At 57.9% G+C, this 21322-nt stretch overlaps 1 protein-coding gene across 2 annotated transcripts in view; it reads right to left on the bottom strand.

Annotated features, from left to right (window-relative positions):
* Positions 1 to 21322, bottom strand: part of KDM4B (lysine demethylase 4B) — a 116341-nt gene that overhangs the window by 20874 nt on the left and 74145 nt on the right. For both annotated transcript variants that reach the window (XM_043466280.1, XM_043466281.1), the window contains exon 10: positions 5924 to 6120. In XM_043466280.1, the coding sequence (XP_043322215.1) occupies positions 5924 to 6120 (197 nt within the window). The remainder of the gene's footprint in view (positions 1 to 5923; positions 6121 to 21322) is intronic.

Here is a 21322-nt window from a genome sequence, read left to right as displayed (position 1 = left end):
TCAGGGTTAAAAAGAAGAAAGAAAAGCGATGGGGGGTGGGGGCGGGCTGCAGGTTAGTGGCCAGGGCACCTCTGCTGGGCTCGGGCTGTGGGGATGTCCCGGCCAGTTCCCGGAACCTTCCAGGGAGGGGACAGAGAAGTTTAGAGACCACGGGAGGTGTGTGGCTGGCCCAGGAGCTGGGGTGGGGGGGTGGGTGGGGAAAAGCCCTGCCTGGGGAAGGGACAGTAGGCCAGCCCAGGCTGCAGGCTAGGGCTTCCCGCCCACCCTGGTGGGCTCAGACACCAAGACCTCCCACTGACAAGGACCAGGTGCTCACTCAGAAGCCATCTGCCTGGGGCTGGGCAGGCGGAGCCCCAAAGGCTCCGGAGGCCAGAACCCCCACCTCCTCTTAGGGCGTCTGCAGTGGCCCTAGCCCTTGACGCTGGCTCCCGGAATGCCTCCTTCTAACTGTCCCCTGATGCTAACCATTGACTGCTGCTGGTCCTTTGCTGCTCGCTGCCTGACTGACCCGCAGGCCCCTACCCCTGGCTGGCAGCTGCTCTGTGCCCTGAGCCCAAGCATGGCCCAGCGTGTGACAAGCCCTACTGGATGTTGGAAGCATGGACCACCCCGATGACCACAGGCGGGAGTGGGGAGCATTCCAGGGAGGGCGCGTCATGGGCAGAGCATGGCATCACACACAGCATGGCGTGCAGGGGTGCACAGCGATGGGGAGGGATGCGGGAGGACAGGCAGGCAGGGCAGGATGGGAGGGAGCACGAGAGACTCAGGCCCACCAGGGGACACTCCCCACACTGGGTGAAGCCCTGACTCAGAGACAGGCGGGAAGCTGCGGGCTTTTCACCCACAGTCACCTGGCGGCTTCTCTCAGGGTCTGCGGATGCTGCAGGGCCGGGTGCCCAAGCGAACCCCTACAATGGCCACCATATCCAGGTGTTCTCTTGCCAACTCACCTGGCCTCTGTGTCCTGCAGCACCCCCCTTCCCCCAGCACTTCCCCTCCCCCCACCTGGAACCGGCCCCAGAGGCCACTTCTGACCCTGTCCCACCCACTTTCAGGGTCCCTAGAGAGCCCAGACTCTCCTCAGCCCCCAACCCATCACTGAGGGGCTTCCCCAGTGGTTCAGCAGTAAAGAATTCGCCTGCCAATACAAGAGACACCGGTTCAATCCCTGATCCGGGAAGATCTCACATGCCTCGGGGCAACTAAGCCTGTGCGCCCCAACCACTGAAGCCTGTGTGCCCTAAAGCCCGTGCTCCACAAGAGAAGCAACCACAATGAGAAGCCCATGTACTGCAACTGGAGAGCTGCCCCTGATTGTCGTAACTAGAGAAAGCCTGAGTAGCAGTGAAGACCCAGCACAGCCACAAATATATAAATATATAAAATTAGAAAACACACCACTGGGCTCAGAGCTCTGTCCCTAGCACCAACCCACCCCCCCCAGCAGCTACTGGGCCTCACTAGTTCAAGGACTCCCCATGATAAGTGAAACTAGGCACAAAGGTGGAGGCAAAGGGGACAGCAAAGTGAACATCGCATGCAAAGAAGAGTCTGTTTCATGAGAACATTAGCTGGGAACAACACTGGGAGGATCTGGGGCTAACTTTCTGATGGCTAGAGGAGGTACGTCACCTCACACACCCTAATCACTGTCTGGCTGCAACAGGATCCCCGGGGCCCCCTCCATATTATATCTTTCTGATCCCATAAACATAGTTCGTCCATGAACAACAGATCTGCTTCACTGCATTCTTTGCTTTCTCATCCTGGAGTCAGTAACTGGCCTCCTATCCCTGATGCTTAGTGTTCTTAGTTATCTCCAAGTTCTTGGTGTGGCCTCCTGGGCAGGGGTCACTTGCTTCTAAACGACAGTCCGGGGCCATCCCCTTATCTGAGGCTGCCTTGGACTCTCTTGGATTGGATCCAGTTTCCTTGATCGCATGTCTTTCTTGATTGATGCCCTTGTTTAGCTGGAGCACATCCTCCAGCAGCTTTCTCAGGTAGGAGGGGAAACCTGGGACTTGCTCCCTTCCCACACGTGGTTGGTAATTTGGCTGGGTCCATACTTCTGGGCTGAAATGACTGCTCTCCTGACCTTTGAGGCCCTTGTCCTCTGTCTATTAGCTTGCAGCATCACAATTGCCAAGTTTGATTCCATTTGGGCCCCGTGTTGCTTCTGTTGACCTTTTACTCGTTCCAGAGGCTTGGGTGTCTTCTGTTTAACCCACATTGTGAAGCGTCTCCCAACCCACCTCTTGTATCTCTTTTCTCTCTTAAATGCCCAAGTGCCATCTCTTCTAAAGTCTTCTTTTTACACAAGCAGCTTCTTCCACAAATGTCGTCACCCACTCTCTTGGAGAAGAGGTAAGTGTTCTTCTGCTCATTGTCAGCCTCTTCTGTGAGGTCCTGCTTTTTGTTTGAGACCCTTTTGCACTGAGTTGCCTCAGAGGTTTAGGGGGCAGCCCATGGTCATGGCCCCTTCTGACAGGTCAGGAGGTGATGGTGGGGGGAGGGCTCAGGAGCATGGCAGGGTCAAGGTGGCTGGTGGGAGCGAGCTGGAGGCACAGGGGTGTCCATCTGGCCAGGGCATCAGGCACAGGGAGGAGGGGAGACCAGGCCAGCCCCTCAAGGGTCTGGGAGCAGCAGAGGGGGCAGGGGTGTCCTCTCTGACTCCTCGTTTCCATGGGGAGTGAGGATGGCAGGTAGAAAGGAGGCGGGTAGGAGCTGCAGGGCTGGGTAAGGGAGGCTGGCAGGCTCTTGCCTCCTGTAGGGGCAGCTGGAGGTCCCACCAGCGGCAGCAGCAGAGGCTGGGGAGGGACAAGGACCACGTGCTCAGAGATGAGCATGCCCCCCCCCACCGAGCCTGGCTGCTCAGACGCTCTGCGCGGGGTGCACATGAGGGGCCGGTGGAACACACACCTGCGGCAACATGTGGGCGACGCAGCTCTCGTTGGAAATAATCAAGAGCTGAGAGGAAAAGACTGTCCACATATGGAGAAGGGCTGCTCAGGCAGGAGTGGGGGCAGGGGAGTGCAGCCAAGACACCAGCTGGGCAGAGCACCAGCAAGGACAAGGTCACAGGTTACGGGTCCTGTTTATCACAGGGTGGGGTCAGTTCACTAGGCAAGATTTAGGCATGAGGAGTAAATCCACAGGGAGCGTCGTTTTCTCCCAAAGGGGCCAACACCAGACTCTGCTCTGCGGTGACATCTGGGGTGTGGTATTGGGAGAGGGGGCAGGAAGGTTGGGCCCTCGGGGGGGCGGGGGGGGCTGGATGAGGCAACAGAGCAAGGACCGAGGAGTCACTGCAGTGACCCAGAGGAGGTGGCGAGGGTACACAGGGACGTGGGGGGCAGGGGGGCCCACAGACGGCCGGGGAGGAGCCCACCCCAATGTGGACGTGTGTGGTTGTCACACTGGCGGGGGGTGCTCCTGGCATCGAGTGGAGCCAAGGATGCTGCTCCACCACCCCCGCCCCCAGAGCCTGGACGGTCCCCTCAGAGGATGTCAGCAGGCCTGGAGGGAGACCCCGGTCTAGGGATAGACCCAGGTTTATCCCAATCTGGCCCAGTCTGAGAGCATTGTCTCAGCGCTCCCCGCTACTCCTCACAGCCAGCGTGGAGGGGAGGCTCTCTTCTGATCTCTGCTGTTGTCTCTCTCCCCCAATCTGCTCTGTGCTCCCCCCCAATCGGGCCCAAGACAAGGATATTTGGGTGGTGCCCCCTGCACCCCCAACCAACTCTCCAACAAAGGAGGCTCGGCGAGCTGGTGGCCCTGGAGGCCAGGCACAGCGGGGTGAGGGCAGGGCGGCCACACGGCCAGCAGGGAAGCTCACAAGGGCCTCTGCTAGCGGGGGCCTCAGCCCCCATCTGGGGCTTGGGGCTCCACTCCTGAGCCCTTCATCTGTCAGCCTCTTCAGAGAATGCCCCCCAAAGTGGGGGACTCGGCCTTATCTCACATACTAAATGTATCCTTGGGAACACGACCTGGCTGGTCATTCAGTCCCAGGCTGGCACAGAGAGAGAAGGTGGGAAGGAGCCCTGTGCTGTGGGACCCATTGGCGGGGGCGGGGGGGGGGGTGGCGCGGGGTTCCTCCTCTGTACACAGAAGGTTCCAGCGTGGCCTGGCCCGAGGCCTTGTCCTCGTCCTCTGGGCAGGCTCCTCTCACAGCCCCACATCCCATTCCTCCCTGGAGGGAGCCCTGAGTCGCTCCACTGACCAGATAGCCTGAGACACCACCAGCCAACCACCCTGCAACGTTGGATCGGGTTGGGAGCCGGCAGCTGAAGAGTCAGCAGGCTCACTTCCTGCTCTTGGGAGAGATGAGGAGCCACCCTGAGGCAGTACTCTCGGGGAGGAACACACGGAGTGGGAAATCAAAGGGAGAGACAACGGCAGAGACAGAAGCGAGCCTCCCCTCCACGCGGGCTGTCAGGAGTAGCGGGGAGCACTGAGGCAACGCTCTCAGAGAGGGGGTGAGGGTGGAAACACGGATGAGAGCACAGAACGGAGGCCGGCCCCGGGGGAGAGAAGCTGCCGGGCGGGTGTGACCACCCAGCCAGGACGATTTCTCCCAGTGTCGGCAGAGTGTGGGGGTGCCACCAAGGAGGCGCTGCCCAAGGAATGAAGTGGCCGGGCCCCCACCCGTCAGGGACCAGGCTCTGGGGAGGCGCCACCCATGGCCAGTGGGGACAGGATCTGCCAGCAGTGACTGACGGCCCAGATGGAAGCCTCGCGGAGGCCCGGAACTGCTGTCTGTTTTGGTGTCACCCGTAAACTGCGAGTGGTGTTCGTGTTTTTCAGTGGTTCCAAAGTTGAAGGATAATAACCTTCTGCGGCATGTGGAAACGGTATGAAATTCCCACTTCAGTGTCCGTAAATGAAGTTTTATTGAGACACGCCACACTCACCGTTGACAGACTGTCTACAATCCAGGGTGACCTCCATGGAGCCGAGAGGTCACGGGAGAGCCCGCTGGGCCCCGAAGCCCAGACGCAGACATGTGTGATGCTCCGGGCCACCCCGCCTGCTCTAACCACACCCCAAGCCCGGTGAGGCCCCAGGGACTATTCCCTGAGCACCAAAAAGGGATCTGTTTCAACTCCGTCCATGGGCAGCTCAGGCCCCGAGAGCCGGGATATTCCCCCGAGAAAGAACGCGATGGAGATGGACACTTCCGAGGCTGCACAACGCTGTCTTTCCCTGCCACCCACAACCTCCTGGCCAGATGCCAAGCACAGATGCCAGGAGGGGGTGGCCATTGTGCTCTCTCCTTCCCCACCTGACAGCAGGCAGGAGCTGGGCAGGGACACGCATACTGGGTGGAAGGAGGGCTCAGAGGAGGCCTCTGAGGTGGAATGGGGGGCAGAGAGCATCCAGGTGACAGGTCTGTGCAACCACCCCTGTAACTACCGTAACCACCCCCATAACCACCATCCATAACCAGGATGCAAGGAACACATCACCCGAGGCACCAGAACAAGCAGCCACAGACACGCTGGGCAGGAGTGAGGCTCCCATCCGGGTGGGGGGGGGCCTCAGGCTCCCAGCTCCTGTCCTCGCTCAAGAGTCAAGAAGGGTCTCACAGCCCCAGTGCAGAAATGGGGCTCTCCCACCCAGGACAGTGAACCAGAAGCCTGAGACAAGACAGCATGTGGGGCCCTGGGAGGGCAGACAAGGAGTGAGAGGGAGCCCGAGACCCCGACAACATAGATAGTGCTGGCGGTGATGCCCTAAGAGTTGGAGGAAGAAATCAGGCTGAGAAAACACTTTGCTTCCGAAGCAGGAGAAATGGTGGAGGAGGGAAGCAGAGGGGGGGGGGGGGGGGGGGGGGGGGGGGAGGAGGAGGAGAGATGAGAAGAGGGAGAATGGGGGACCGCCTGGCTGGAGGAGCAGCGGCCGGGGCGGCTGGGCAGCTCACCTGCGCAGGAGCTTGGCCTTGAGGGAGGCCCGGGAGGCGCTCCAGGTACTCAGCTCTGGGCTGCTCAGGGCCGTGGGCCGCGTGTGGTCCAGCACCGTCAGGTCTTTGCCCTGCTTCCACAGCTCGTAGCGCTCCGGCTGCAGAATGCGCACGAAGACGTCCATGGAGATCTTGACCATGTCCTTCCGGCACGTGCACTGCGTGGGGGGGCAGGAGAGAGATGGCTGAGCCCACGGGCCTGCGACCCCACACTACCCAGGGCGTGCTGAGCCCACCCTGTCCTCCCAAGAAGTTCTCTCTTGAGACAGGAAAGGGTGTCTTCTCATCCCGATGGGGAGGGAGAGGGGAGGCTGCATCCCCCAGTGGGTGCCTCTGGCCCACCCCCCAGAGTCACACCCCATCTGCACATGGTCCACTGTGGTGCCCAGGCTCACTCAGGAGCCCAGAGGCCGTGTGGTTTGAGCTTCGGCCGCCTGAAGTCACTTCAAACCAAAATCTCCCCCCAGTCAGAAGCATGTACCCCTGACCAGGTAAAACGCCCATGCAATGTTTTATAACAGCGGTGATTACAGAGTAAGGAAGAGGGGAAAGCTGTCCATCTCCATGGGGCAAACAAAGAAGTGAAGGTGATGTGGAGAAAAGTGCTCACACGGCCCAGAGTCCCCGCCGCCGCTTCAGGGGAGGAAGCTGAGAGTCTGGGAGGCTTGGCACTGGACCCCAGGCCGGCAGGACTCGCCGCAATGCCGGCCTGGCCAGGGGAGCCCCTTGTGCCTGGGCGCGGCAAGAGAGGGGCAAACAAGCCTGAGGAGGACGGGCTGAGATGGGGTCCTTCCGCCCCCTCCTCTGCTGTGTAGACTCTCAACACCCCAACACACACACACACCATGCGTTCTGGGAGCCTCTCCCTTATATTGCACTGTCAGAAGCGCCCTGGAACTAGGCCCCAAGCAGGAGGAACCGTGGATGTTCCAGGGAGCTGGGGGCCGGAGAAGCCCAGCAAGGACTGCAGAAGTTGGGCTCAGGACAGCGAGCCTTCAGTCAAGGGAAGGAAGCCAGGCAGCCCTGGCCTCCGGCTTACCTGTGGGCCGAGGCCATGGGCAAGATGGTAGGAGGAACAGAGGGGACCGCTGGTTTAGGGCAGGGCTGGTGACCTGCTCATAGAGAGTGGAAAGGACCGAAGAGTGGAAGCTTCCAGCTCTATGGGTTACCGAGCTCTGTGATGACTTCTCAGCCCTGTCGTCACTTGGGAAGCAGCAAGACCAACTTACAAACACATGGGGGTAGGCAAGTGCCAATAAAACTGTTGCCAAAAAAGGCAGGTGCCAGATGTAGCACAGGCCACGGTTTGCCGGCTCCAGGTGTAGACTCCAGGGCAGGGATCCCCAACCCAGTACTGGTCCACAGCTTGTTATGAACCGGGCTGCTCAGCAGGAGGTGACCAGGAGGCAAAATGGAAGCCACTCCCCCTTCCCAGGTCCGTGGAAAAATTCCATCTTCCACGAAACTGGTCCCTGGTGCCAAAAAGGTTGGGGACCACTGCTGGACAGGAAAGGCCAGCTTCGGGGAGAGGCACTTCCTCGGGGCAGGCTTGACCTGGGGGGCTGTGCTCGCCTTCCTCTGAAGGGGACGGTCCTCGCCTCCTTAGGGGGCCACGCCTGTCCCAAGAGTTGCAACAGGAGGCCTCGGGGCGGCTGCCCCTGGGGGACACCTGCACCACAGCCTCTGCAGCTCTGCTCCAATGCCCGCCTGTCAGATAAACAGGCATAGGAGATGCTTATTCCCAAAACCACAGTTTAAAAATGTCTCAGGATTTTTATTTCCCGGGTTGAGTGTGTGTGAACATGCCCCTGCAGGTAAATGCAAGTGTGTGTATGGATGTGTGTATGTATGAATGCATTTAGAATTGAATATGCACTTATTTTTTCATCCCATACAATTTTCAAAGGATGTTATGAATGCATTTCCATGTTAAATGCGCGTCTTGCCTCCGTGTACAACCGTCTCCATGTACAACCACCTCCGTCACTGCCACTTTCTCAATGGAAATGAAGGGAGCAGAAGGAAAAGACTTAATTGAATGCAGCAATTATGTACCACCCCGACAAGTCCTTCCCAACCTCCCTAAGCTGGTTCAGAAACAGTGAGATATTTACAACCCGGAAGTCTGAGGATGCTGGGCAGGGAGGTGGGAGGCAAATGCGGCATTTCTTGCAGCCCCTACTCCCCAACCCTGCCCGCTCCCAGGCCAGATCTGGGAGCTCAGCGTGGGGACAGCAATAAGCCAACCACACCAAGTGGGAGGGAATACTTACGACCCAGCGATTTCCAGCAAACTCAATTCATTTAATGAAAAATTGCACAAGAGAGAGAGGCTGGCAGTACAATCTGGCTGCAGAGTGGCAGGGGTCCAGATGGCGCCCGGGTTCCGGGATCCTGGCCGGCTGCGGCCTGGCCGGTGTGGCCACCAACAGCAGCTTGAGGGATTTGTATCGAGTGGCCATGCAATTGCTTTTCCTTAAGTAATTAATAAAAGCACCTGTGTGGCCCTGGAGGGGACAGAGTGGACCTGGGGCATGTCACCATGGCCTATAGCCCGGCCAGGGTCAGCGCTGGGAGCAGCAGCCCTCACGTCTCCGTGGGGTCCTTGGTGTGGCAGGGCATGGCTGGTCGCTGGTGGGCATGGAGGTGCACGGAGCATGGGCACTGGGGAGGATGCAGTGGGAGGGATGGAGGCAAGGCCCCACAGGTCCTGGGGGGCAGAAGGGACACCTCTGGTTTAGGACAGGGCAACGGTCACCTCCGTGGGCAGAACAGCTGAGCCCAGGGTTGCAGACACTATAGACCCATCGCCTTGTTTCAGCTCACAGTTTGGCAGAGGAATCTGCTAAGACCAGCGAAAAGAACTTGCAGGGCTGAGCACACCAGAGCTCCCCCCTCGCCCCACAGCCCCTACCCTGGCCGTCTCCTGATTTATGACCCCCGCACAGTGGAATTGCCCGCAGTGCTGTTTCATTTGGGCCTGTGAATAAGGATGGGGCCATGAGCTGCAGGGTTGGCCTGGAAAGGGGGCTCGGGCCATGACCCTCAGGGCAGCCATCTGGCTCCCAGCCAATCCTGAGGCCCTGCCAGAGCCATTAAAGCTGACTGCGTCTTCTACTGTCCCTCCAGTGCCGGTGCTCAGCAGCCCTGTCAGCTGGGACCAGCCGGAGAGTATTCTCCCCGAGTGCATGCCACCCATTAGTTCTGATGGAGAGATGGGCTGGAAGGGGAGGAGGACCGCTGGCCCCCTGTAGCCTGAGTGTGCCCCAGGGGGTCTGTACCTTAAAGACTTGGCCACCAGAGCTGCAGGGTGGAGCTCCTGTTTTGGAGCATCCTGCACCAGGCAGCACTTGGGGCAAGGGGCCATCTGCAGACAGCAGGAGACAAGGAAGAGGCAGGGACTGGGGTGGACACACTGCATCGGGCCTGGGTCCCACGGCCAGGATGCGAGACAGGCTGCATTGGCTGTGGGTCCCTGCCGGCCTCCAGGGTGGGCCTGTCCACCTCCAGGGTGGGCCTGTCCATAGGGGGCTCTGGGCCCCACTGACTGGGCCCCACCCCCAAATTCTAAGCCTGGAACTGTGGCCTCCCCCCACGTTGCAAGCAAAGGGAGGCACCACCCCAACACTTGGAACAAAACAGGCTCGGACGCAGCCTCTCATCAAGAGGGTCTGACAGCCCCACAAAAGCACAGCTCAGAGAGCCCTTGACCAGTCAAGTTAATTAACCAGCGGGACGCAGAAGGAACAGAGCTGTTTAAAGTGACAGCAGAGAGGAGACACAAGGCCTCCACCCCCACATCCCCCCACCAGAGGAGGAGGGACAGGATGCCCCCCCACCTGCCCTGGTAGCAGACACCGGCTACCTGCAGAGCAGAAGGCTGGCAACAGTGAGGGTGAGGGCGCAGCTCTGACCAGCCGGAGATGAGGCCTTCCCCCTCCCAAGGATCACACCCAAGGATGTGAAATCCAAAGACTGTCTGTTGCATCACAAAGAGAAAAACGCACACGCCAGGTGCACATAAACACACTGTGTGTCCACACACACACCATGTGTACACACTTCAGGACAACTCTAACCACACCACTCTACACCTGTGGACCGAATGGACAGGTATGGAGCCGGCAGACAGCCCTGCGAGGGCTGGTTACTAGTTCTGAACACCAGTTCAACTACAGAAATGGTCTCAGGAGGGGTCTGCTGTCATAAGAAATACAGCATGCATGATCAAAATTACAGTATAGTCCCAGTTACAACCAAAAATCTTCAGAGAAAGCCAAGGGCTTCATCAAACCCCAACCACAGTTCTTTTGATGGGAGAATTGGGATTAAATGATTTTGTGGCTTTTTTTCTTTCCAAATCTCTTTATTGAGCAGGTACATCATTTAAGTTGGTTGAGAGCCGGGCAAATTATGGAATCTGACCTGCCACATGTTTTTATAAATAAAGTTTTATTGGCACATGGCCGTGGCCACAGTCATATTAATGCTGATACCACAGAGCCAAGCAGTCACAGAGACTGGAAGGCCCCCAAACCCACAAATATTCACTATCTCGTCCCTTTTCAGAAAGTTTGAAAAACCTTGATTTAAGTCACAGAATCCCTTTTACAAGGTATCTTGAAGCCCTGAACCCCTCAATATGTCTGTACATACAGAGAAGGAATTAGGAGGTGAAGAAGGTTAAATGAGGTCAAGAGGCTGGGGCCCTAACTCTATAGAACCAGTGTCCTTATAAGAAGAATAGGCTAGACAAACAGGACTCCTGCCACCGCCACCCCCAGGTGAGGACACAGCAGGAAGCTGGCAGTCCACGTACCAGGACTGGAGTCCCCACCAGGAAGCCAACCCCAGTGGCACCCTGGTCTCAGGCTCCCGGCCTCAGGAAGTGTGAGGGATAAATATCTGTGGTTCAGCTGCCCAGTTTTCAGTACCGCGATCCAGCAGCCTGAGTTAATGGAAGACAGGTGTCTATGTGGAAACCTACTATGGGCCCAGTGTTCACTGAGGAGAGTGAGATGCACACTCCCCACCACCTGCTGCCAGGATCCAGTGCTCACAGGTGCCAGAAGCACCTAGAACCTGGCACCTGGAGGCCCAGCCCTGGAATCACCTCCTCCAGGCTGCACTTGCCTTCATACCAGCAGCCCAAGCCAGCTGCTCTTAGGAGAATATGCACCCCCTCCCTGGAGCCCATTGGGACCTTGGTGGGCCTGGGCCAGTGGTGCACACCCCCTAGCTGGGCCTGGACCCCACTTTAAAGGGGACTGGGAGGCTGGACAAAGGGACTGGCCCCATGTAGTCTGGGGGCACCAAGTCTCCTTCTTACAGAGGTGCTAGCTCCTAACCTCAAGCCACAGATCTCACACATTCTGCCAGGCCAGCCCGAGGTTTTCTGACTTAACGACGCCAATGCTCACAAGTAGAGGAACACAGGAATCAAGGTCCCTGAATGACACCTAAATGAAGCGGTCAACCCCTCAGTCACCTCACCAGGGTCCCTGGCAGAAGACACAAAAGGGCCAGTCTTGGGGGTGAGTTTTATTCTATTTCTCATGCTGGTGGGTGTGCAGGTGGGCCCCCTTTTCTTACTGAATCCACCCTAATATGCTGCACCCAACAGCAGTTACGTTCTGTCCACACCTCAGAGATGCATCTAAGACAAGGCCCAAGGTCCAGGCCTGGCTCCCTCTCACCTCAGAGCAGAGCAGATACGAACCTTCCTGGAGCTTCAGGACAGTCTGACAAGCACATTCCAAGGCTTCAGCTTCCCGAGGTTTGGATGTTTAAAAAGACAGGCTCTGATCTAAATTAGATTTGGCAATAGAAGCCATAAAGTCCCAGAGCAAAATGGTTTCCCACTTTTAGCTCCCACACTGGAACCGTCACGCCCTTCTTACTACTCAGGCTAAATGGCTTGGCCCCTCAGCCCAGCAACAGGCCTGGCCCTGCAGCAGCTTCCAGGGAGATGGGGAGAAACTTCCTTAAATGCCTGCGGAGGGGGCAGGAACTCAGGGCTGAGAAGGGCCACATCCCCCGAGGTCCCCCTGAGCTACCCCCTTGGCTGCCAGGACCAAGAGCCCCCTGTGTGCCTTTCCAGTCTGGCCCCTCCAGTTCTGGGCACTCTCTGCCCTTTCAAGGCCCTGGAGGAGGGTGGGGGGCTCCTCCTGCCTCCTCACCCTCCCCCCCAGTTACTGAGCCCCAGGGACTCGCCAGGGTCCCTAAGGACCCCAGTGTACATGTGGCCGGCCAGCTTCAGTTCTGCAGAAGGAAGGGATTCAGAGAGAGAAGGGGGTGAATGGGGGAGAGAAGACAGAGGGGTCAGGAAGGAAGAGGGCAGGAAGGATTCAGGGGCATCAGGGTTTCCACACAGGGCAGCACCCTGGCCACTGGGGCCTGGGCTGCTCCCCACACAGGGTGCCCCCAACAGGGGGCATGTAAGCACCCACCTACATGAACCCCCTACCCCACGGCTTGATCCCATCACAGCCTTATACAGAAGGCCGAGTCTTGACAGCACCCGTCAGAGCCTCAACAAGACGCACACCTGTCACTTCCAAATGACAAATGGTGAGAGTTACGACGGTGGAGTTCAGGGGCCCTGGGCCTGATCCACTCGCCCAGCTGGGAGCAGGCGGGTTGTCACCACATCGGAAGAGTGACACATCAAAGCAGTGCCATGCGTGCCCAGGTCTCGCAGGACCTGTAGCTGAGTTTGAGGAAAATGAGAAAACAGAGTAGAACAGAGGTCTATCTCTGGTTATCAGACCAGGGGAGCCATGCAGGATAAACAGACTTTTCTTTTCTCTCCACAGCTTGAAAAAACAGAAATGAGAATTGTTGTGCGGATCAGAGAGGATGGCCCCTGGGGTCCAGCAGCGCTCAGCATGAGCTGTCCAGGCAGAGACGCAGGGGTGCCCCACATGGGGCGCGGAGCCGCGGTGCCTCCTGGGGACGCCTGGTTCCTCTGGGGAAGGAAGCTCTTAGTCTCTGAGCTGCAGGGCCCGAGTACAGCCAGGCCTCAGTGGGGAGAGGGGAGCAGGGACCCCCGGCTCCATTCCTCCGTCCACCCTCACTCATCTCTGGCCTTGATCCTTGACAAGGTCCAACTCCACCTGCTGACCCTTCCAGGCCCATGAAGCTCTCCCTTGAGCCATCCCACACCCACGGCTTCCGGGCAGGAGGAGGATGCTGGGAGGACAGGCCAGTACCATGGCCAGATGGTTGGGGTCTAAATGAGCCATTTCCTGCTCCCCTAAACCACAGCTATGAGACTCGCAAGTCAGGGGCACCTGGGGCCGCACGGTGTACCAAAAAATAACAACTAAAAATTCAAAAGATAAAAGGACTAGACAAAGTAGCAAAGAGGTAAGAAAGTATAAAGAAACAAGATCACACAATCTGAAAGTCCAACTGAATAAGAGAGTTTGAAACAAAGAGAAGAGATGGAAAACAAAGCCATCAATGAAGTAACTGAGGAAAATTTCCCAGAATCATTAGTTTCTAGACCAAAACGGCCGAAGGAGTGTCAGGTGGCTAAAATCAGACTCACACCAAGGACGTAATAAAGAAACTTCAGAACACAAAGAGGATTAAAGAAGTTTCTAGAAGGCAGTAACACCTACCACCCACCCAGGATGGGGGACTGGAAAAGCAGCTGGCTTTCTGCCACAGTAGAGGACAAAAACCACGCGTGAGTCAGACCTCCAAGTTCTGGAGGAAACCATCGCCCACAGAGACTCTACACCCAGCAAACCGTCAGCCCTGTCCTCAGCAGCAGCTCCCGGGAGAGCGCCTCAGACTCCAGGGTCAGACATTCCACTGCGCTGTTTTTCTGCCGTTTTTGTTTGTTCCCTATTTCCAGAGGCAGAAAGTCTCAGAAAACATTACTGCTCTGCTCCTTTCTCCGAAGTCCTCGGAGGATGCCTACTTCCAGGGCAAGGTCAGAACAGGGTGTCTACAGAGAAAGGGAACGAGGGTTCCTTCCAGCACCCTGGCATCCTACCCTTCCCCAGGGCTTCCCAGGACATGCCCAGCCACTGACAGTGCTGGAGTGGGTCCCACTGAATCCGGGGTCCCCTCAGCAAGCATTTTGCTAAATGTAAAGAAGGCATCAGAAAGCAACATCCCACAAGCTCAGATATGCGCCCTGCACCTTCCTTGGGAGGGTGGCGCTGGCTTGCCTTGGAGACAAGGATCTTGTTTTAGGATCAGGATGCCCCAGTACTGGGAGCTTCGCTTATGTGATCTCATTTCCAACCGTGACGGCACAAGACTGCACATCCTCTCCTCGGCCTCATGCCGTCAGGGTTGGAAATGGGATCACCTAAGCAATGTTCCCAGTACTGGGGCATCCTGATCCTAAAACAAGACCCCTCCAACGCTCCCTCCTCTTCCTCTGGCCCCCTCCCCTCCGGGCCCCCTTCCTCCCATTCATCTGTTCCATGAAAGGCATCTGGGCTGCTCTCTGTCTGGTTCCCCAGCCTCCTAGTGCATTCTCAATGCCTAAGGAATTACGCTTTACAAACTGTAATCATCTCCAGCAAATCTGAAATCATATAAAACGATGTGCTTTGGGAGAGTGTAATGAAAGATCAAATGAAAAACCTACTGAAAGCCAGACCTTCCTTTAACACCTCAGCACAAAAGGAAACTCTCCCTCATGTCAAGCCCCACGGCCGGGAGAAGGGTTTCCACTGACCCCGCCCTCACACGAGACACCCCCTGACCCCAGCCTGTTCCCGGTGACCCTGAGGCCCCTTTTCTACAGGTCTCCCTGGTCAGGACTTCAGACAAGACCCCCGGAAGACACTGCCAGGGGCTCTGTATTCATCTCAAGCTGGGGGCCTCTTTGGGGAACAAACACACAAAAACCATCCGTGAAGCCACGGGTTGGACCAAATTATTTGGGTCCTGAGGCCTGAGATCTAAAGAATGTAGGGGCCCAGGATTTGGGGGGATCCTCAGCAGAGGAGAGTGAGGGCTCCCGTCTCCTGGCAGGTGTTCACCAGTGTGCCCCTCCCGGGCTCTGCCCCCACACACAGAGACGCAGCTCAGGACAGACTGGGGGAAGAGCCAGCCCCTCGCAGGGTGCAGAGTCTGAGGAACAGAGGGCAGCAGACACTCAGCCCCACTCCGCTCCCCCACCCCACTCCATCCCCACCCCCGCAGTTCCCACTTCCTCCTTCCAGGGTATACCCTGCATCCCCACACAGGACAGAGGCATCCGGTCATCCCAGAGAAGACCCGGCCATCACCATTCCCACGTGCCTCCCCCTGGAATGGAGCACGTAACCAGCCCCTCGTTCCTCTCGGGGTGCACAGTGTTTCGGTGCCTGGATGGACGGCCCATCCGCACGTGGGCATCAGGCCGTCTCCAGTCTCCTGCCACGTGGTTCAGAACCCACAGGCACTGAGTTAACACAGTCCTGGCCATGGAGACTATTAACTCCCCTCACTCGGCAGACTCTTTGCTAACGGCAACCATCTCCTTGTCTTCTGACGGATGTGACCTGCTTTTTCCTTTCCGTTCTACTTTCTTTACCCCACGTGTTCAGTCCACAGTCTTCAAAGCTCCGATTCTGATAGGAACCCCCCCCCTCACATCCCTACGGCCCTCCCCACCTCACGATGTCTGCCCTCAGTTCAGGGTTCCCTTGGCCTCTCAGCTGCAGGAGGCATCGCAAGGGAGAGGAACCTGGGCAGTCACTAATAATCACGGTCACCCCCCCCCCCCGACTCCAGGTACACAAATGCCCCAACTCGCGGAGGCAGAGGACGGGGTCTGGGGCTGTAGCAGGGGCAGGAAGCTGGAGCTCCCCCACTGAGGGTAAGACCCCTCTGTGCTGTAGGAAGTGGGCAGGAAGGACCCCAGAGGCACCCTGTGAAGTCACTGTATCCCCTACAAAAAGCTCATGTGGGGCACCTGCCCCACCCCCTCCACCAGGGGCCAGCAGCTAGGGAGCTGGGGGCCCACTGGAACCTGATCCCTAGGAACGCACACACCCTGCAGCATCTGCGCTGGGGGTAACCGGCCCTCCACCCCTTGTTGGAGAGGCCCTGCTCCAGTCTGAGTAGGGCCGGCAGCATCCAGAGGACTCGGGTCACATCCCTGCTCCTCTGATGGATGGAAGCGTTCAAGACTCTGGTGTATTCATGTCACAGAGTGCCCTCGACAGGGGAGAGGGCCCGAAAGCCACAGGATGTTGTCCCCGCCCAGCCCTGGAGGCCAGAAGTCTGAGATACAGGTGTGACCGGGCCAGGTCTTGAACCTTCCCTCCTCCAGAAGCCCCCGCTGGCTGATGCTGCCTGTCCCCCACATCGTGCCTTTTGTGGTCTCCCGGAGTCTGAGCATCCCAGGCGTCCTGTCCCCCGTCCGTGTCCCCCTCTGCACAGCTTCTTCCTGTCTCCCGGCATTTGCAGGGTGACTGCTGCTGAGCAGATGCAGACGGGGAGCAGCACACATGCTTCCGAGGGAACAATCCCGGGGTGGGGGCAGGGGGCACGTCTGCCCACAAAGCGTTAAACACCCAAGGACAGGGAAGATCCCCTGCTGAGGAGCCGGCATCTGCCAGGCCAGCTCGCAGCCTGGCCCCCTGTCTCTGATGTAATCACCAGCACGCTGCAGCAGGGGACGCAATAACAAACCAGTTCATTAGGAAATCCACTGGAAGCCCTCGGAAGCGCTTCATAAACAAAACCATTAGGTGCAGGGCTCCCAGGGCTCCCACGTCCGTCCTTCGCTGGGGAGGCTGCTTCCTGGGGGCTGGGCAAGGTCACAGATCGAACCTTTGACCCCCAGGATGCTACCCCCACCCCAAGGTCACTCTCTTTCCTCCTCTACACAGAAAAGCCTCATCCGCGTAGCACTGTGGCTGCAGCCCAGCAGCCGAACTGGTCCTCCTGTGAGGGTCCCCAGACTTCTCCCCTTCTCAGTTCAGTTCAGTCACTCAGTCGTGTCCAACTCTTTGCGACCCCATGGACTGCAGCACGCCAGGCCTCCCTGTCCATCACCAGCTCCCAGAGACTGCTCAAACTCATGTCCGTGGAGTCAGTGATGCCATCCAACCATCTCATCCTCTGTCATCCCCTTCTCCTGCCTTCAGTCTTTCCCAGCATCAGGATCTTTTCTGGTGAGTCAGCTCTTCACATCAGGTGGTCAAATTATTGGAGCTTCAGCTTCAACATCAGCCCTTCCAATGAATATTCAGGACTGATTTCCTTTAGGATTGACTGTTTTGATCTCCTTGCAGTCCAAGGGACTCTCAAGAGTCTTCTCCAGCACCACAGTTCAAAAGCATCAATTCTTTGGTGCTCATTTTTTCCTATGGTCCAATTCTCACATCCATACACAACTATTGGAAAAACCATAACTTTGACTAGACGGGCCTTTGTTGGCAAAGGAATGTCTGCTTTTTAATATGCTGCCTAGGTTTGTCATAGCTTTCCCTCCTCCCCCTCTACCCAGATGCTAATAAACCGGGTGCTCTGGGCCATGCTTCCCAATGGCGTTCTGCCTGAGGACCCACAAGCCCCTCAGCTCTCCTCTCACTGCAGCCCTTCACCCCCCGCCCCTCTGGTGACTGGGACACCCGTGGACTAGTCTCCCTTTGTTCCCCAGGCTCCAAGGGGAGCCAGCCCATCTGCCCTCTGTAGAAACCCCACCATCCCAAGTCTCAGTGTTGACCATGGCCAAGAACCAAATTCTGTCCACGGCAGGACAGTAGAAAGGTCTAGGTGCTGGTGTGCCCGTGAAGTCCCCTGACCCAAACTACAGCCTGACCTAAGAAAAGCCTCCATGCCTTCCCTGGGCCAGACGCAGCCACTTCCCCCAGAACAGACCCTCTGGCAGCACCTCTGGGCAACATGGGCTGGATACCTCGGGAGGGCAAAGATGCCCCCCCTGAGGAGCCCCGCTGGCCCAGGGCTCTCACACGGGGGATCCAACAGCCCTAGGGGACACTGGGCGATATCTGGGACGCTTGTGGTTGTCACACTGGGGGGCTCCTGGTGCTGAGTGGGTGGGGAGAGGGCAGGGACAGCCCACAGATGGTGCAGCCCCACAATTCACAGTGCCGAAACTCTGGTCTGTGGATCTGAATCACAAGCTCCCAGTTCTCGTGGGAAAACACAGCAAAGCCACAAGGATGAGGGGCAGCAGGCCCAGTGGGGTGAGCAAGCCCGCAGCGGCCAGCACCCGGGCCAGAGCCGTGTGGTCGTGTGCTTGCTGGTGGGGACCCCCAGCGCTGGCAACCCACCAGGGGAACAGCCGGCTGAAGTGGCACCGTGAGGAGCGGGCAGCCCCCAGAGAGACCAGCGCAAGGGCACTTAGAGTGTCTCTAGGGCCACCCTCTGAGTGGGGAGCCTGAACACAGAGGCCTGTAACCCAGGCGACAACCCCAGGCGGTTGGGCAGGAGGTGGGGGGCGGCGGACAGGAGACGAAGACAACAGGGGTGGGGGAGGGGGCTCTGGGCTGACGGGCGCCAGAATGAACACAGGCCAGGGGGGCAGAGGGGACGCAACAGACTGGCGTGCTCCCTGGGGGAGGGGCTGCAGCTACAATGCATTTGTGATTCTTTGCAATCACTCTGACTTCCTGAGAAGACAAACAGAAGGCTTCTCAGCTGCAAGGCTGTCTTGGAGGGACTTGGGGCATGTATGTCCCCCACCAGCCCCCCAGACAGAGTAGCAGGGAGTGGAGCAGGGATGACAGGTGGGCTCTGAACCTCAGGCTGGTGGAAGTCCTGCCTGCATATGAGCTGGTGAGGGTGTCTCTCTCTGCCTCCAAGGCTGCTCCCCAGACCCGTCCTTGGGAGTGTCTTCATGGGGGCACACAGTCCCCAGGGGAGAAGACTCCTTCTCAGGGACAGAAAGGCTTCCCTCTCTGAAAAGACGTGGGGTGTACCCATGGAGTCAGAACCTCATGGTGGGCACAGAGGACAAAAGTGTCCAAGTGGTCTGTGGGGTTGGGGTGGTGACAACAGAAAAGATGGCGCAACAACTGCTCCCGACCCTTCCTCCAGACCAGGCTCTCACCCCTGCCCAGGGGACATCAGGTCACGACCGAGGGGAGGAGGTAGCTCCCCCCGAGCCCCCACCGCCCATCCAAGGTCACAGTGATGCAGGGAGACTCTGCCTGAGACCCCCCTTCCAAATCAGGCCGGACCTGTTCTAAATGGTCAGAGTTAAAGCCAAAGCCAAAGTGAGCGGGGAGGCAGAGCGGGGGCCGTGCGCTCCTCTCCGCTCCCTCCCTCCCCACACTGCTGTGTGCATCCTGAGTTCCCAGGGCGGGATATGGCGGGGGACCGGCTTCAAGCTGCTGCAGGGACAGAGTGACAGGAAGCCTGGGGGAGGCTCGGGGGAGGGAAGCTTATTTTATACGGCATTGACCGCAGACCCTGAGCAGTGGCCACCACAGCTCCATAAATCAGGGAGCCAGGGAGGCGCAGAGGTGCCCAGGCCGGCACCTCGGGTGTGGGTGGGCCAGAGAAGCATCCGTCCGTCTGGCCCTCCTCTGCCCGCCCCCACCCCGCCCTGTTCTGTCACCTCCCCTCATGGGGAGGGGCTCTCAGTTAATCACCCAGAGCAGGCGCGGTGTCACCAAACAGAAGGCAGGCGTCCTTGGAGCAGCGGGGACAATTTGGTTCATATTTCACAGCAGTGAAGTTCGAGGTAGCCCGGGTGGGAGGTTTCAGGGGAGGCCCCCCAACCCAGATCCAGAAGTGGGGGGATGTGGAGGCCAGGTCTTCCCGCCCTCCACGCTCAGCAGACACCTTGCCGGGGAGCAGACTTGCCCAGAGACTGAGAGCTGCTAGGCAGCGGCCCAGACAACAGGCGGAAAACCAGCTAAGCGTGCGGGGCTCCCAGCGTTCAAGCTGGGTTCTAAACCTCTCTTGCTCTGTTTAATCCGAAGTCAACTCCTGCGCCTTGTGGGGCGCCCCGGTGGAGGCAGGAGGCCCTTGTCAGGCTTCACCCAGTGCCACCCACCGCAGGAGCAACGAGGCCGCACAGCTAATCCAACGTGGCGTGCAGCCTTGTAGGACTAATTCGAGCTCAGAACTAAAAGGCTGATGTGTGCACACTTCATTTTCTGCAGTGAAGATGGAGCAGCCCTCTCATCTTCCCAGTTGGTAATCCCACTACAACGCCTGCCTGGGGAATTCTGTTCTTGGAAATGGAGCATAGGCCCGTGGAGGTGGCCCCTGCAGCCCCAGGCAAGCCCTGGACACCTGCCTGAAGGGGGCAGCCAGCCTGGGAGACAACGGAGGTGGGGAAGGTGTCTTCTGGAACACCGGTGGGCCTGGTCATGAGGCCCAGAGTCAGAGCCTGATGCAGGCAAGATCCATCAGGAAAGCTGGAGAGAGAGACAGGGCTGCAGGAGCGGGGTTGCGGAGCTTGGGGAGGTCAAGGGAAAGGGATAGGTCAAAACCAAAGCAGCAGCATGTGACCTGAGGCAGGACTGGCCGCCGCTGGCTCTGATCTCAGGCCTGCTGAGTCCTCCAATTCTACCCCATGGAGCTAACATCGATCAACATTTGGTAAATACCCCTCCCCCCAACACACACACATGATGGGATTACATATTCATGATCCAAAACCTAGTTTTTCCGCCCAAAATGCCATTCCCATTTTTCCACGTCAGTAAACAGTGAACCTATTTTTGTGACTGCATAATATTCCATAGTCCACCCAATCCCCCAGTCATGGGTATAAATTTTCCTTGGTTAAAATCAGTGATGCAGCAGCTGGGGGCCAACGTGCTGGGAGGGAACAGCCCCTCTGATGCCACAGACCCTGGGGGCGGTGGAGGAAAGAGTGAGGGGGACCCTTCAGCCCTGACTGCCTGGAGCCAGGGTGTCCACAAAATCGATTCTCTAGACCAGGAACTGCACATTCCTGACAAGAGCCAACAGCAAATATTTTCTACTTTGCAGGTGAGATGGCCTGTTACGACTACTCAGCTCCACACCCAAATGCAAGCAGCCCCTGCACAGCATGTCAATGAATGGGTGAGCCTGTGCCAATAAAACTCTATTTATCGGTACTTCCCTGGTGGTCCAGTGGTTGAGTTTCTGAGCCCCCAAGGCAGGGGGCCTGGGTTCGATCCCCAGTCAGGGAACATCCTGCAACTAAGACCTAGCACAGCCAAACACAGAAATTAATTTAAAAAACTTTATCAATGTGAAATGTGAGTTTCATCTAGCTGCCATGTGTCACATATAACTTCTTTTGACTTTTTTTCCCCCAGCTCTTTAAAAACCTAACACTCGGCACTCCCCTGGCAGTTCAGTGGTTGAGACTCTGAGCTTCCACTGCAGGGGGCTCAGGTTCAATCCCTGGTTTGGGAAACTAAGATCCCG

Source organism: Cervus canadensis, chromosome 4 (genome assembly GCF_019320065.1).
Source record: "Cervus canadensis isolate Bull #8, Minnesota chromosome 4, ASM1932006v1, whole genome shotgun sequence".
In the NCBI taxonomy this organism is placed as follows: domain Eukaryota; kingdom Metazoa; phylum Chordata; class Mammalia; order Artiodactyla; family Cervidae; genus Cervus; species Cervus canadensis.
This window is presented reverse-complemented; position numbering and strand designations above follow the sequence as displayed.